The 17311-nt window shown below is 31.9% G+C and overlaps 1 protein-coding gene across 2 annotated transcripts in view; it reads right to left on the reverse strand.

The window, feature by feature from the left end:
- The window catches only part of LOC118180328 (uncharacterized), a 178520-nt gene that overhangs the window by 34064 nt on the left and 127145 nt on the right, over positions 1–17311 (reverse strand). For both annotated transcript variants that reach the window (XM_085823037.1, XM_085823033.1), the window contains exons 21-25: positions 9212–9299; positions 7727–7797; positions 2905–3001; positions 2702–2787; positions 509–592 (exon numbers count right to left, since the gene is read on the reverse strand). In XM_085823037.1, the coding sequence (XP_085679163.1) occupies positions 509–592; positions 2702–2787; positions 2905–3001; positions 7727–7797; positions 9212–9299 (426 nt within the window). The remainder of the gene's footprint in view (positions 1–508; positions 593–2701; positions 2788–2904; positions 3002–7726; positions 7798–9211; positions 9300–17311) is intronic.

Raw genomic sequence — 17311 nt, forward strand, 5'->3', positions numbered from 1 at the left:
TCCCACCATAAAATCATGAACTCATTGCCAACTCTAAAGAGTATCCATAAATTCATTAGTGATTAAATTTTCTGCCAATACATAACTCATACAGTGACTGTAAAGCAACAGCCATTTCCAAAATAACTCAAAACTATAAATTTCATACAAGAGCAACTAACAATTAAATTTTAAAAAGCAAGAAATATCAATAACAAAACACGTTTTTCAAGAAATCATTTGCGCTGTTATTCTCACCAAGTACATAACAATATCAGTATTGCACACTGGACAAAACAGAAATGTCCTATGTGTATACTTGGGTTACCACATGTTGCCAAAAAGTATTCATAAATACTTGGCAACATTGTAGATTGCTACAAAACTGTTTTGGTAGCATACTGCGTGAATATTTTTTGATGGGAGTGTGAATAATAAGAAAGCACTAAAAGATTTAAGACTAATTATATCATCTACATTTCATATATTTTAAATATTATACACACAAAAGAAAAAATTCTACACGTACTTTCCGTATAACATGTTTCATGGTAATTTCTTCAAGTTTAGATTCTTTGACGATTTTTGTAACAAGAACTCTCAACTGGTCATCCTAATGATGAGGGGGAAAAAAAAAAAAACCCACAGCTTAAAATATAACAAATGATTGTTAACACAAATAATGTTAATGAACTTTCAACACTTTTACATTTAAAAAAACAACTAATATTCTGCAAGACCACATTAAATAGCTTCAACAACACAACTGAAATTCTTGTATATTGCATTACTGCATTTATACAAGGTAACCAAAAACATTCTTGCCATTTCTGATATAACATTGTAAAACTGAACCACAACATAAAAATAGTCATCAAACCTGGCGATGAAGTGGTATTAGGATGGGAGCCTGGACACTGACGAAGAGTCTAACAGCACATTTCATCACTACTTCAAACATGACTCATACAGTGACTGATTGAAATGGATACGTCAAAGGTGGTCTTCTGAAGTTGTTTGCTGTATGATTTTAAAGTGGGCTGGTCAGCAGCAAAATCAAGTCGGCGAACTTGCCAGGCCTTTGCAGATGATGCCATTAACGAATGAACCGCTAGGCAATGGTTCAAGAAGTTCAGGTCAGGGGATATGTCTCTTAGTGATGCACCAGTAATCCGCCACAAGTGCTGGATAATGAGGCCCTGAGAGCAGGCATAGAGACTGACAGTAGGCAAACATGTGGTGAGCTTGGTGCACATTTCCAGGCATCTGATGAAACGATCAGACTCCATTCGAACCACATAGGAAAGGCATACAAGCTGAGCAAGTGGGTACCCAACTGACTGCCGATGCAAACAAGCAATAGCATGTCGCTGCCTGTTTGTCACTGCTTACTCGGCATCACAATGTATCCATATTTGATCGATTACTCACCAGTGATGAAAAGGGGCGGTCCAGTAAGACACACCAGGTGTTCCAGACATTGGTTGTCACCACGAGACCCTGTGCTTCCCACTGCAAGACCTTCTCTCCACCTACGAAAGATCATGCTCTGTATGTGGTACACTAGTCACCAAGTGGTGTACAATGAGCTCCTGCCAGTGGGCCAAACCATCATGGCAGGCCTGTAATCGCAGCAGTTGGAACGTGTGCATCAGGCACTGATGCATAAAGAGCCAGCATTGGTCAATCGTAAGGGTATACTCCTCTTCCACGACAATGCGAGGCCACATGTGGCTCAGGAAGACACCATCCAGCGACTGGGCTGGGAGACACTACCACATCCTCCATACTCCCAGACCTCGTGCCTACAGACTACCACCTTTTTTATTCTCTAGAAAACCATCTTCGTGGCAAATCCTTCAGCAACTGACCAGACCTCGAAAAGATCCTCACAGACGTCTTTGTGTCCAAGACTCCCGAGTTTTACCGCGATGGCATTGCACAGCTAGCCACTCACTGGCAAAAGGCACTGGATGCCGATGGTGAATACTTGAGGATTAGCAACGATTATTATTTGTTTTATAACTTTTTTTTTCTTACTGTCCAAAATGGGAAGAACTTTTTTTGGTTACCCTGATATTCACAGGATTAAACTCATTTAATATAATTATGAAGAGATTTATTATTTTTTCATCCATTATTTACACCTATCATTCATCTCAGAAACACAGTTGATTATACATTATTTCAAAATTTTAAGGGGACGATTATGTTTATATGAACTGCAGTGATTAATACAGTAAACACAGTTCTAATTATGCAGTAGAATATGCTCAGATGTTTTTGTGCCTGCACCAATATTAAGTTCTGATTGGATATGAGATAACATTATAATTTTACAACGTTCCTGTTTTCTATATATGTAGAGTTTGTTAACTTAATATTCTTATTCATAAATCTTTATATGTTGGTTTTCAAGTGTTATTCAAATGGCACCTCATTATTTACTGCAGTCAAACTTTGTTTATGAATAAACAAAATTACTAAGACTCAGAGGCATTTGAATTAAAGTGTTTTACGCTTTATAATATTCATGTTTTAAAATAAAGGGGAAACTCTGCAAAAACTGCAGATAAAAATGTTAAAAGATAAACTTGTAATAAGTTTAGCACTTATAATTACATTACTTTTACCTCTCTGTTACCAGAGAAGATTATTGTTTTGCAATGCTTAATACTTTCTTTGCTTCTGATTATAAATATATTTAAAAAATACAACTTACATTAGGATGGCCTATCATTTTTGACAGAGGCTGATCATCTTCATCATCACTTCCAAAATATGATACACGAGCAGGAATAATAGTTACTAGAAATATATTAAGAAAAATTAAATTTAATAAAAGCAACAAAAACAAAATTTTTCCTTATTCATAAATATAATTCTAAAAAAGGAAATGAATATGAAGGTACGTTTCAATTTTACCTTCTTTTTTAACTTTGGATAATGGCTCATCAGTTTCAGGAGGATGTTCTACTTTTACATTGTCTTGGGGAATTGGTGTGATTTCAATAGAAGTAGACTAATAAAAAATTTAATCTTTAAGAAATGAGCTAAAAATCTGAAACACCATTAATGCAAGAATTCAGTAAAACTTAGGATACTATTGGGTTGGCAAATAAGTGATTGCAGATTTTAAATAAGATGGAAAATTCAAAATTTTTACTTAAAAATATAACTTTATTAAATTAGCCATTGCTTACTTTTGTTGATGACCTTTTGCCATCTTTCAGACAGTATCATAATTCCATGTTCATAAAATTTCTGATTTTTGTCAGCAAAAAGCTGGATTAAATGAGATTTTACATCATCAGCATCATTAATAATTTTAAATTTAAGGAGTTCTGTGTGGAACCAATAATTTTACATTTAAGGAGTCCAGTAAATGAAAATCTGAAGGTGCAAGGTAAAGGCTATATGGTGGAAGTAACAACATATACCACCTTAGCTCTAATAATTTCTTGAAGTAACCAAAGATGTGTGGGGCTTTGGATTACCACACTGGAAAAAAAACATCATAGGTTTTTTTTTTGGTAAAAATTCAGAGGGCAGAATTCCTTTATAAACCCACCAAACTGATGGGGAGGAATTTTTTTTTTGGTGAATCTCAGCTTTTAAAAGTTCACTGGGCTAGTGCTGCTACACCCATGATTCCACAATATTAACGTTGAAAAACTATTCACTTTTCATCGTCAGAAATCAATCATTTTCGTTGCCTTTCAAAAGTGAATTGCAGGTGTTAATTCATTGTGGCAAATAAATTTCCTTAAGCTGATGAAAGATCCACAAATTAAGTTTCCTAACACAGAAATGCTGTTTATATGTTGAATGTTTGAATGTTTATATGCACATATATATCACTAGTTGTTCTATGACAATTTGAATCGATAATGGGCTTGATATGGTCCTCATCAACATTAACTGGATAGTTGCACCTTTTTGATTGAAAAATCACTGAAACGAAATTTAGCAAACTAATTTTGACACTGTCTTTCTTTCAAGGCTTCATTCCCATATACCACACATGCTTGTAATGAACTCTACTCTTTTCAGAAATAATAAAATAAAATATGTCTGAAATGCGTGCTTTGTTCTTCCATTTTTAAATTGAGATAAAAATGAAACCAAATAACTAATCGAAACAATTTTCTTATTAAATTAAAGATGGAAGTCCAAACAATAAGAAAACAATATAGGTTAGGTACTTTGAATACACTGACAGAACATAAGAATGTGCTAAAATCATGTCTCAACAAAATCCACAATCACTTAGCTGCCAACCCAATACATGAAACATGTCAAAATATCCACAAGACTATCTTTGAGACATAGTAAACATCATAAAACGTAAGAGCTGTTAATAAACCGGCTCACATTTAAAATAGATGTGTGCAAAATTCTAAATATTTTTTAATTGGGGGGGAAAAAAAGGAGAATACACACACACAAAAAAAGTACCTATGAATTATATAACCTGTGTAAATCCTCTTTCTTAGAAGGGAGGGAAAAAACTTGTGACACCATTTTCATTGTGATAATTTAGTTTATTTTAAACTTAAAGTTGGTTTTTCAGTTTTCATCTTTTCTACTATTACTGACCGAGTCATGCAGCTCATTCCCTCCAGATGGTTATGTAAATTTTTGAGACAAATGTAGGAGTATAAATAGATTAATTGGAACCTGAGAGTTGTCTGAGCCAGTCTGAAGTTGGTTGCTACTTGAAGTACTTGAATGTCAGTCCGAGGCTGAGCCTAGGTGTGTCAAAGCAAGCTGGAGGATGAAGCCATAAGAAATTAGCATCTATTGCTTACTGATGTTTAAATCCTGACCGGTGTAGGTGATTCCAAAGAAGTCCAGTCCAAAACAATAAGCTACAGTTGAAAGCTATGTTGAAAATAGAACTGTGGTTCTTCTTAGAGTATTTGTGGTTCTTCTTAGAGAACTGTGAATTTTAGCATAGTCAAGTAGACCGTTATCTGTATTTTTTATATCAACTTTCAAGTAGAAATTCATTAAAGTTAAATATTATTGAGTTCTTTGTCTGTATGAATCTAGAAACAGCATTTCCATCATGATAATTTCTGTAAGGAAAATCAGTGGTACCTAATAATTAGAATCCATAGGGTTAGCTGTAGGGATTACAGTAACCTAAATACTCTTAAATCTAACAGTAAGGTGAAATATTATCCACAGCATTCAAAATTTGGAAAATGATGTTCTGCAATGATCATAAAAAATGGTAGTCTATAATGAAAGGATAAAAAAATACACTAAGTGGGTAATGCTTTTAAACCAACATGAAGTAAATATTTCTTTGCAACTGATCAATGCTAATCACTTAAAAGTCAGTTCTCTTAGTGTATCCAGCTGTTGGCAGTAAAGGTCAGTTATTATTTTTGGTTTCACTTGAAGCACCTCTGAGTAAAACATTTCCCTGACATCTCATCATACACTAAAGAAACATTTTTAGGATGAGGTAATCCATTTAAGATTGATGCTACAGACTCTGGCAACTCAGGTCACGATCCTTCAACACTTGAAATTACAGTGCTCATTTCTTACCTCCTGTTAAATTTTTTTTCAAAAATTGGTTCACTTGTATAACAAAACAAAAAAGAAATATTACAGATATCAACTTTTTCACTCACAGCCTTGCAGAAAGCTACTGTGAAACTCATCAACTAAAAGTTATAACAAACCTAAAAACTTGTATCCATCTTTCAATTGTTATTCTATATATTAATGACGTTTCTGTCAGCTTGTGAACACTTTAGTTTGGATCATTATAGCTTTTACCAGGATCTCTTCAAAAATGATTCACAGACATGCTGATTTTGACACTCATTCCAGTTCTCATTCTAAAACTTCTGAAGCACAACTCTGAACTGCATACACAGTGACAATAGCTACAGAAAGTTATAACTGCAGTACCATCTTTATTAAACTAGTTTAGTAAGCAATGCCTTATTGCGTGTAATTTTAAACTATAAACTGCATGAAATACTTAGACAAACTTGATGCTTTTATGACATCTCATGTTTTCATACATTATGATCAAGGATTCTGGCCATTGCAGCATCATCTTTGACATAAGTCATCCTACCATAATTTTCATCTAAAAAATGAGTAAAACTTTTGCATACACCCAATATTACATAAATTACAATGCAACATTTACTATCTGCTTTATATATATATTTAAGTAAATGATTATGCAGTGAAACCTAACTATTTGGTCACAGCTAATTAGAAAGATCATCTAACTGAAACATATTAAAATTTTAGAAAAATTTATGCAAATCAGAGATCTGCAAAAGGCATCACTTACAACACTTAAATCATCAAAATCCTGCTTATAACATCTAAAATGTGAATACAATTACACAGCTTTCTTTCATAAGATTTTACTCACACCATTGTATTGTTCCAAGAATTCGCCCTTGGACATAGACATCTTTCCTACTGAACTGTTTTTGACAAGCAAAACAAGATAAGCAAAGCCAGATGATAGATTTAGAACTAATAATGGATATGTATGATATAACAACAATACATGTATCACTGCCGTTTCATGTAAATCAGATTAATCTCAAATAAGCCCAGCTATTTTTGTAAAAGAGTATATAACTTAATTGCTATTCACCTGCCTTTCCCCACATTTTGGATCTAAAGGAAAAAAAAAAAGAGAGAGAGAGAGACAGAGAGAGAAATTTGAATTTGAGACTTGTTTTCTGTGAAACAACATGCTGTGGAGTATGTATTTTCATTGATATAGGATCCTAGCCAATAAGTAAAATGTGCATTAATAGGCATGATATGTGGTTTAATTTGAAAAGTGGTAAATAATGGTCATGCAACATGAAAAATTAAGCTAAGTGATTTAAGTTTTTCTCTTAACTTGTATCTCTTGCATATCAAACTAAATAAAAAGAGATCTGTTCCTTCAAATTTGTCCTGGAATGGTTTGCACAAGTTAAAATGTTTTACTTTCATATGTTATAAACCTATGAATATACATCAGGTTTTATAACTGAAATGCATTTTGTTTTCAAAACCCAAACAATTTTAAATGTAGGTTTTTGATAATAAATGAGATGACTTTTTATAATTTTAGATCAGAAATTTCTCCTATTCATTTGGCCTTTCTACTGCAAATTGCATTTTTTAAATTCATAGTAAGAAAATACTGAATTCACAGAATTTTCAAGTATCTGGTGATTTGTGATCTTTTTAGATAGTCAAGCTTTTATCATATTAACATATTTACATTAATATAATAAAATACACTTACTACTTATTACTACTTGATTATAATGTGGGGATTACTATTTTATTTAATTAACACACACACTCTCCTTAAGGAGTCTTCTGATATCATAGAATTCATACACAAATATTTTTACATTAATTAAATTATTTTAAAAAAATTTTCAAGTAAAAAAGATACCTGCCAAAATTACAAAATGTATGTGATAGGTAAGTACACACAAATCTATCTGTGAAAAAAGTAAGAATTTCACCATTAATGACTGAACTGCTGAACATAATGTTTTTTTTAAAAAAATTTACATTTGAATTTTCTTAAAATTTACACTTTCATACTGTATTTTAAATACCTTAATTCAATTAATATTTACTTTACTTTCAAAAAATAAATAAATTAAAAAATTAAATTAAAAATTAAAACTTTCAGCAGTCAATGCTTAAATTAGTGCTGATATTAATGAGGAAATAATTTAGTACATACAAGAGAAGCTTTAACTATTTCAATCTCTGGCTGCTCTTCTTCAGTTATTGTCACAGTAGAACAACTTACAGCTATAATTCATAAATAATCATTACAAAATGAATGATATATAAAATAAAACATGAAATTAAATCTTAAAATATTTTCAGTTCTACATATGTATTTGAAAAGATTCATATAACAATTACACATCTTACTAAACTAAATTCATTTTAACAAAGTTAGTTTACACCCCCAATGTAAAATACTTTCAGAAAATTATAACATCACATATTTCAAATATTCATATTGTATTCTGAATAATTATACTACATTTTACAATACATGTAAGATATATTAATATGCCTTTTAGGGTGATTAAAACAGAATTTATACTTCTAAGGTAAAGCACATATATTAATTTCAGGATTCTGAATTTCAGTTGTGACTACAGAATGGCAAAGACTTTAACCTTGAAATAATATTTCAATTCATAGCTTTAAAAGAAGTTATGTAATGCACAATAATTTCATTATTCAGATACAGAAATATGATTATTTTTTTAAACAAATTGTTGCCATTATGATGTTAAAGTGGTAAGACAAAGAAAAGCTGATAATTGTTACAAAGAAAATTCATTTAAGTAAAAGAAAAGTATGCTATAATTTTCTAGCCACAAATATATTTAGAAATTAATCACTTGTATAAACCATTGTATGTATTTACTTACTTTTAATAAAAAATTGGTATTTTTATATGAACATAACAATATGATACTAATTCTAATAATTATGTCAACAAAATGCAAATAAATAAAAAATAATCGGATAAACTGATGGCACACTGTATCTCTGATTTATCATCTAATAAGTTACAGTAATAAAGATTTTGAGAAATTCTTCTGAAGCTATAATAAGAATAATTTTATTGTCCAAAAAAGTCTGCCATTTTTTATGATAAATATACAAAAAATTTTTTAAAAAAGTTCATTGGGTCATATAAGCACCATTTTGTTCTTTGTTTTTGTTCTTTATATCTATCTACCTATCCATATACTGACTTTAATTTTACAATTTTACAGAATAATCTTCACAGAGCTCTTTAGTCAAGATTTTTTTAATTTTTCACTTGTTAAGCAATTACAAAACTGCTAAAGAAATATGAACCAGAAATTTCATTTTTTTCTCAAGAAAGAATTTTTGAGAAGAAATGTTAAACATAAATCTTGCAGATAAGTTTTCAGTTTCTGTATTCCTTTATACTTGCGTTATATTATATTGAGAACCTAATGCAGACATATTATATTTAAATTAACATCTAAATTTCCAATGAATTACCATAGAATATTCAATTATACTACATAAAATCATATTCTAATATGAAAAGAAGTCCACAATATAATAATGATAATAATAAAAAAATTAGAGAATGAAGAATGAGAAATAATGATTAAAATGGTTAAAAATCACATGCTTCCTCTGGTAAATACCAAATTTTAGAACATACCTGCATTAGAAGTTGGTGCAGTAGCTTCTTTATCACTTGAAATATTTCGGATTTCAGAAATAACGATTTCAGGTATAATTTCCCTAAGCTGTAAATGAATATAATAATTAAAAAATATACAAGAAAACAAGATTATGATTCAGCATTTCACCTACTCAGAAAATTTTTATAGAATAATAGAAAACATAGTATGCACAACTAAGCATAGTTATTTTCAGAAACCTTGCAAACTCACAAAGAAAAACAAATATAGAGATAGATTTATACAGATAAATAATTATAAAATTCTCAGTTTTATTATATACTAGCAGCTATGCTACCAGCCTTCGTCTGGCTTTTAAATGTACTGGAAAGATGCCTGAAGGGAATACCAAACATTAAATTTAAAAGCTGCACAGAATTTTACTCTGCAAAACAACTTCAGGGAAAATATATATATATATATATGTCATAATAAAAGCAAAGGAAAAACGGAACACTGTAGATGCGTAGTTATCCTATATTGAAGAGGAAGTAATCCGATTGCGTCGTAAGCTAATGTGTTGACTTCGTAAATAAAACTTGGCAGTAGAAGCGATTTTAATTCCATTTTTATTTCCGATTGATATTTGTGGCCACAATCACCTTGGCACTCTAGTTATGCCTATTCAAGAACATTACATTTTTGATATAATTGAGAAGGAAAGCAAGCCAGCGAAATTACATCTTAGCAGAGTAGAGGGCAAAAGCTGAAGTGCGTAGTTATGCAAGATGGAAGCACGCGAAAAGTTTTGGTTTACAATTCGGTGATTGGTCGTCAAGAGGCATCTGGTATTAACGGTTACGTAAGATTGCATGATTAATTTGAATGACGCAATGCAGATAAGTTATTACGATTTTAGAATAGAGAGGAAGAATTTATGTTTATAGTTATATTATAATTCTGATTCATACATTTTTTATCTTACATATTTCCCCCCTTCAAAAAGAAAAAGGCGTAGCGACAGAGAAGCCTTTTTAAAGAGAGAGTTAAAGCACTAGCAAATAAAAAAGAAAAACATAAATCATAAAATTTTGATTCTATAAAAGTATAACTTATAAATATAAATTTTTTTTAAATAAATTTTTAATTTTTAGAGTCCTATTGCATTTTTCAGCATTTCAGTCCAAAAGTCTTTTTGTTTGAGAGTTCACATAATCATAATTCTTCAGGGAAGGTTCTTGATATCACAGAATATCACAAAATAAACTTTTACATAATCATTACTTATAATTTAATGTAATGCACATAAATATTTATGATACTTATTTCTATACTGATAAATTATAATTTAACATCATAAATAATAGTATTAAGATTTTCAGAATTTATGGTTTCACCGTTATCATCTTTCATTTACAATTCCTGATTTTACCAAACTGGAAGCCTCGCAATACTTCTAAACAAACATATCCATCAATAGGGCTGTCCTCTTGAGCTAACCAGTGTGTTCTCTGCACTGGTGGCCCAGGGTGCCTAGACAGTTACTTGAAAAGGCCACCGTTCCTTGCATTAAGGTAACTGGCCTTTGAGAACTGCACTAATACATTCCATAATAAAAAAATATAATAATAATATAAAAAAATTACAAACACTCATAAAATGAGAGCCTCCAACATTATCTTGCATGAAGAGGGTAAAAGGAAAAACTGGTACAGAGGTAATTACAGGCTTCTGTTGAAGGAACCAGTACACCCTCTTCATACTATACTTAACACACAATAACCCACAAATTTTAACATGCATTTACCATAATTTCATATTACTTATCTGTACTAATTTCACTTATTTTTAACATCTTTATTTTTAGAATAATTATAAAATTCGTATTCAAAATTCTCAAAAAAATTTCAAAAACATAAAAACTTATCTTAATATCCTTCCCTATGAATAATTTAAATAGCTTAAAATTCGTTACTTTAATTAATGCTCACACATAATTATGAAAAATTAGAAAAATCAATGAACAAGAATTTCAGATTTTCCCAAACAAATTGCAGAAATTTTAACCACAGTTGAAATGAAAACTATAGAATCCGCAGCACATTAAATAATTTAGTTCCTGAGCTAGATTCACACGAATAGAATAATTTTTGAGCTGTTGAAAAAGCGGAAGTGCAAATAATTTTCTGTCGCACATACTTGCAAACACTAACTCGAATCGACCTTGAACCCGCTGTAATGCTTAATTCCTAAACAGTAATTCACTGATGATTTAAAGCACTTTTTTTCTAAATATTGTAGAGATCAGCAAAGCAAATTCAATATTCCTTTTCACTAGGCATTCGAACTTCTCAATTTATCGAGAGATTACTTTCAATCTGTGAACACTATGCATGATTTTTTTTTTTTTTTTTTTTTTTTTTTTTTGAAACACCACAGCAGAAGAATGATCTGTTATTTTTTAAACACTGAAAAAACAAATTTGATGATTCACTTCTTTCACATTATCTTGGATTTATCACAAAACGATGATTTGAAGAGCTGAATTAAATTTTCCATTGAGGTTTCAGGCTGCAGGAAATTATCCTGCCCAAGAAATGTCAACTTTTCCCAATGTATTATTCTGAAAAATTTTTTGACCATTAGAGTTTCTAATGCATCAGGATCTGTTTTAGAAATAGTAAAAATCTATTTAAGAAGTACCATGTCAGAAGAATGATTAAACACTAAGCGTATATTATATATATGTCATAATAAAAGCACAGGAAATAACGGAGCACTGTAGATGCGTAGTTATCCTATATTGAAGAGGAAGTAATCCGATTGCGTCGTAAGCTAATGTGTTGACTTCGTAAATAAAACTTGGCAGTAGAAGCGATTTTAATTCCATTTTTATTTCCGATTGATATTTGTGGCCACAATCACCTTGGCACTCTAGTTATGCCTATTCAAGAACATTACATTTTTGATATAATTGAGAAGGAAAGCAAGCCAGCGAAATTACATCTTAGCAGAGTAGAGGGCAAAAGCTGAAGTGCGTAGTTATGCAAGATGGAAGCACGCGAAAAGTTTTGGTTTACAATTCGGTGATTGGTCGTCAAGAGGCATCTGGTATTAACGGTTACATAAGATCGCATGATTAATTTGAATGACGCAATGCAGATAAGTTATTACGATTTTAGAATAGAGAGGAAGAATTTATGTTTATAGTTATATTATAATTCTGATTCATACATTTTTTATCTTACATATATATATATACGTCATCCAAAAATAAGACGCTTAAAGTTAGCAGCCATTTTACTACATGTTTTCAGAGGGACAGCTTTACATCGCCAAGGTCAGTTTTTTGTTTCTTTTGTTACAACTTTTTCTTGGTCTTAGCAAGACCCACTGAGTTGTTCTTTTCTCAAATTTTTTTTTTTTAAATTTTATATTGATTATTAACTACAGGTTTTCTTACAGTTTTATAAAATCTACAATTTAAAAATTAAATTGTTAATCTTTAAGCTTGCAGGCCCAGCCCGAATGTATTTGTATTTTTAGGACTAATAGCTCATCGCTATTTATTTTCGTTTTGATTTTAATTTTAGACTAGATTTAGAAAGTTTGATTTTGATTTACATATTTTAACACCTTAATGTGTCTTTCTAAGCGGACGCGTCGGGAAATTGGAACAGAGAATTGAGACTATTAAAATTTCCAAGACACTTTGTCAAAAAATTTTTTAGCGTAAAAGTTTCAATTGTCTGTTTCGGCGAAACGCGTAATGGGGTTAGCTTGATTCGACGTTCAAACAATGAAATTTCCCTTGAAAAGCCTGTTTGGATATCGAATTGGGCTAATTTACCATTTTCCGCTTACTTTTTAACTTTTTCTGTTATTTAATTTTATTGTATTTATGTTTTACATGTCTAATGATTTGCTTTTCATGTGTATTGATTTTTGAAAACGTCTTTAACCTTTTGGAGCGGCAGCTCTTGGTAACTTTTAGGCGAGCTTTCTACAATTTTTATTTTTTACTTATTTTGCAGCATATTGCGCAAGATGTTTTCTTGACCAAAATTGTTTTTACTGCTTTGCTTGATAAATTATATATATATATATATATATCACGAATTAAAAAAAAAAGTATTACATATAAGAAAATTATACAATGAAATAAGCAATACCCCTTAATACAATTATTAATTACCCTAATAAATAAATTAACCAACTTCCAGTTGCCTTCTCTCAACAGTATCCAAGTATCTAAAAGAAACATTAAATTTAAAAACTGCTTAGAATTATCACCCTCATTTTTCGAAGTGGCAACAGTGCTGATTTTCAACAGTCAGCAGTGGAGTAAACAACTGAATGAAAAACTGTTGCCAAAACCATATTTCTAGAAGAATGACACTATTCAAAATGATGCGATAAAATCAAAAAGATAAAATTAAAAAAATCCGATTCAAATGTTGAAAAAAAATCGCTTCGAGGTGCACTGGCTCTTGTCTAGATGCACCTATATACGAAATTTCGTAGCCCTGAGTCTATTAGCTTACGTGCAGCACAAATGAAAGACACAAAGACTTTTTCTTTCATTAGATGTAGAGATTACTCTCAGTTTTATATTGCATTTTTTTTTATTTTTTACTGTTCTTATCAAACAGTTTCTACTCTGACTTTCTATCATACTATTTTGTCGTGCCAATAGCAACCTTCATCTCAACTCAATTTCAAGCAGTTAATAACGTAACAGTAAAATGGACTCTCTCAAACTTTACTCTTGGGAACCCTTAGTGCTTTCAAGAATGTTGTTGTGATAGTACCATTTTGAAATCACCTTTGGTTAGGGTAAAACCTACGTAAAGTTTACGATTTTGGACTATTAATACGTATAACAAGCCAAATGCCTTTCATTTGTATATTTCTTTCATTTCAATTGTAACTTAATTTTTATTTCTTTTTCTTCCTGTAATTTTGATTTATTTTTAAGTTATTATTCAGTATGAATACTATATTTTTTGTTTATTTTTTAAATCAATTATATTTAATTGTCTATCATCGCATCAGGGAATTATTTCTAATTTCTGAACTGCTTTAAGATATAAATTCAGATTTTATAAAATCGATTAAAAATTTTATAACTGGAATAGGGATTTTGTTCAGAAGTGCAAAATGATGAAACACAATCATGAATAGTTTATGGTTATATGGAGAGATTCCAATTTCCCTTTATAAGTCGGGATCTTCCTATGAAATCAACAATTATTCTCTTGTTTTATTTATTTAATTAAGCATTTTAGTTACCACTTCCACTTTAATTAATTACAAATTTTAATTTTCAATTTCTACAAAAGTACACATTTACTATCTAAATTTCACTTCACAGATAATTTTTGTCCTAGGAGATAATTTTTCATTTATATACTCTCTATTAAATAGAGATAGATATATAAGTACTTTTCTGCAAATGAGGCTCCAGTTGCCTGTGCTAAATGTGATAGCCCGTTTATATTGCCTCACAAATATTAGCTGTCCAATGAATGCAATGCCAAGGCTGTGTGCGATACAGAATTTGTTCTTTCCATGTATCAGAGAATTGCACAAATTCAGCACTGTGCACAAATTTAACATTTTATATATTGTATGATATATTATTTTTTCCCATGAAGCTTAATATATCATTAGGATTACTGCGAGTGTTGCTTTTGACAATACAGTTCAGAGATGGTACGAGCAGTTTAGCACAGAAGCTTCAGCCTTGAAGATGGTATCAGTTCTGGACAGCCATCCTAAATAAACAAGATCTTATTAAAAGAAGCTATTGCTTAAAACCCTAATTAATTCAGGAGCTATCAAACAGACTAAATATCCCCGTCAAAAAAAGTACATAACTTGAATAAGCTTGGGTATAAAAGCTGCTAAGATATATGGGTACCCATATTTTAACACAGCAGAATATGTTTATTCAAGTTTTGGCATGCAATTCCTTGCAGAAAACAAATAAAGAAGTTTTGTCTTTGAAGCAACTTATTACTGAAGAAAAGAGATAGTACATAATAATGTTACAATAAAAAGATTATGGAGTAGGACAAAAGAAACACCTTTCGTAACACTGACAGGGGCACTGCATCACAAAATAGTAATGCTTTGTGTAGTGGGACTAGGAAAGAAGGTGGGAAAGGAATTGTATACTATGAATTGTTGCCATCAAATCAGATGATAAATTCAGAAAACACTGTTTCCAAATGGCAATTTTAAAAGCAGAAATTGACGTAAAACACCCAAAATTAACCAACTGTCAAAGAGTTTCCTTCTATAGTAGCAATGCCTGTCCCACATTTCAATGAATGTCAGACAAAGACTTATTGAGTATTGCTGGGATGTTTTGTGTCATCTCCCCATGTTCACTAGAATTTACTGCCTCAGATTTCTATCTCTTCAGATCACTTCAAAATTCTCTGAACTGCATTCTTTGGAGACTCCCAACAGCACCTAGACCAACTTCTGTTTGAATAAACCTAAAGACTTTGTTTAAAAAAGGAAAAAAAAAAAAAAAAAGAATTTTCCAGCTGGAGGAGAAATGCAAAAAGTCATAAAACAAAATGGTGCTTATGTGATTCAGAGAAATTTTTTAAAGTTTTTTTACTGCTGTATTTTATGATTACCATTAAAAAAAACTACAGAACTTTCTAGATGAACCAATATTAAAGATAAATCTCTCTATTTTTCACTGACATACATTATGATATTTATTTCTCACAATGACCTTCTATAATATTATTCTCCATTCCACTACTTTCAATTATAATTTTTGGTCTCTATATTCCTTTTCCTACTATACTCCCTACATTTTAATTTCGGATTAAACTGGATGACTGGGATGGCCACATTGATATAATACACTCATGTCCATAAATTAAGGATAATTCGGAGTAATGCGGAAATCGAACTCTAAAGTAAATATATCACCTGTAAAATTACTACACACATCTTCAAGAATCATATGCAAACTTCAGGAAGTAACCAGATGACACCGATGGTACGTCACAATGACAAGAATGTAAGAAAGTGATATATAAGGAATGCAGGCAAAGAAGTAAAATTGTTCGCAGGCGCTTCATAAGCATTTCAGTGCAACAACCGAATAGTTATGAAAAAAAAGGACGCATTTGGATGATTTTTTACGTGGTAGAATCATCGGCCGTCTGGAATGTGGGCGTACCCAACTGGAAGTATCAGACGAACTTGGAATTGCCCAGAGTGTCATCTCCAGGCTTTGGCAACGATTCCAAGATGATGGTAATGTAAGTAGACGTTACAGCACAGGTCGCCCCAGAGTTACAATGCCGAATGAGGACCGGTATTTGGCAGTTACTGCCAAAACAAACAGGCGGAGTACAGCCTCAGACTTGTCTCGTCAGCTCTCTTCAGCCACTGGGTACGACAATTTCAAGGCAGACCGCGTACAGACGCTTAGGGCAGATTGGTCTATATGCTCGTAGACCTGTCAGATGCGTTCCAATTACTGCAACTCACAGTCGCCTGCGTTTAGCCTGGAGTAAAGAGCATGCATTGTGGACACCGCAACAGTGGGCCTGTGTGATGTTTTCCGACGAGTCCAAGTTTAGCTAGCAGTCTGATTCTCATCGGACTTTCATATGGAGAGCTCCAGGTACCCGTTACCACCAAGAAAACATCATTGAATGACACCATTACGATGGTGCAGGAGTGCTCGTTTGGGGTGGAATTATTCTGGGTTCCAGAACTGACCTGCATGTTCAAATTGGAACCATGACAAGCCAAATCTATCAGGACGTCATTCTGGAACAACATGTATGTTTGTTTCGGGGCGCTATGGGCGCACAATTTGTGTTTATGGATGACAACGCCCGTCCTCACCGTGAAAACATCATAAACGAATGCCTTCAATCGGAGGATATCACCCGTATGGACAGGTCAGCGTTCTCACTGGACTTGAATCCAGTAGAGCACGAGTGGGACATGCTTGACCGACGAGTTGCAGCCCGTCAACCTCCTCCTACATGTCTACCGGAACTTCGCAGAGCATTGCATTCCGAGTGGTGTAATATCCCCCAAGATCAGATCGATAATTTGATACTCAGCATGCCTAGGCACTGTACGGACTGTAT

This window comes from Stegodyphus dumicola, chromosome 1 (assembly GCF_044657685.1).
Source record: "Stegodyphus dumicola isolate Sdum_Otavi_A_Nest chromosome 1, ASM4465768v1".
Classification (NCBI taxonomy): domain Eukaryota; kingdom Metazoa; phylum Arthropoda; class Arachnida; order Araneae; family Eresidae; genus Stegodyphus; species Stegodyphus dumicola.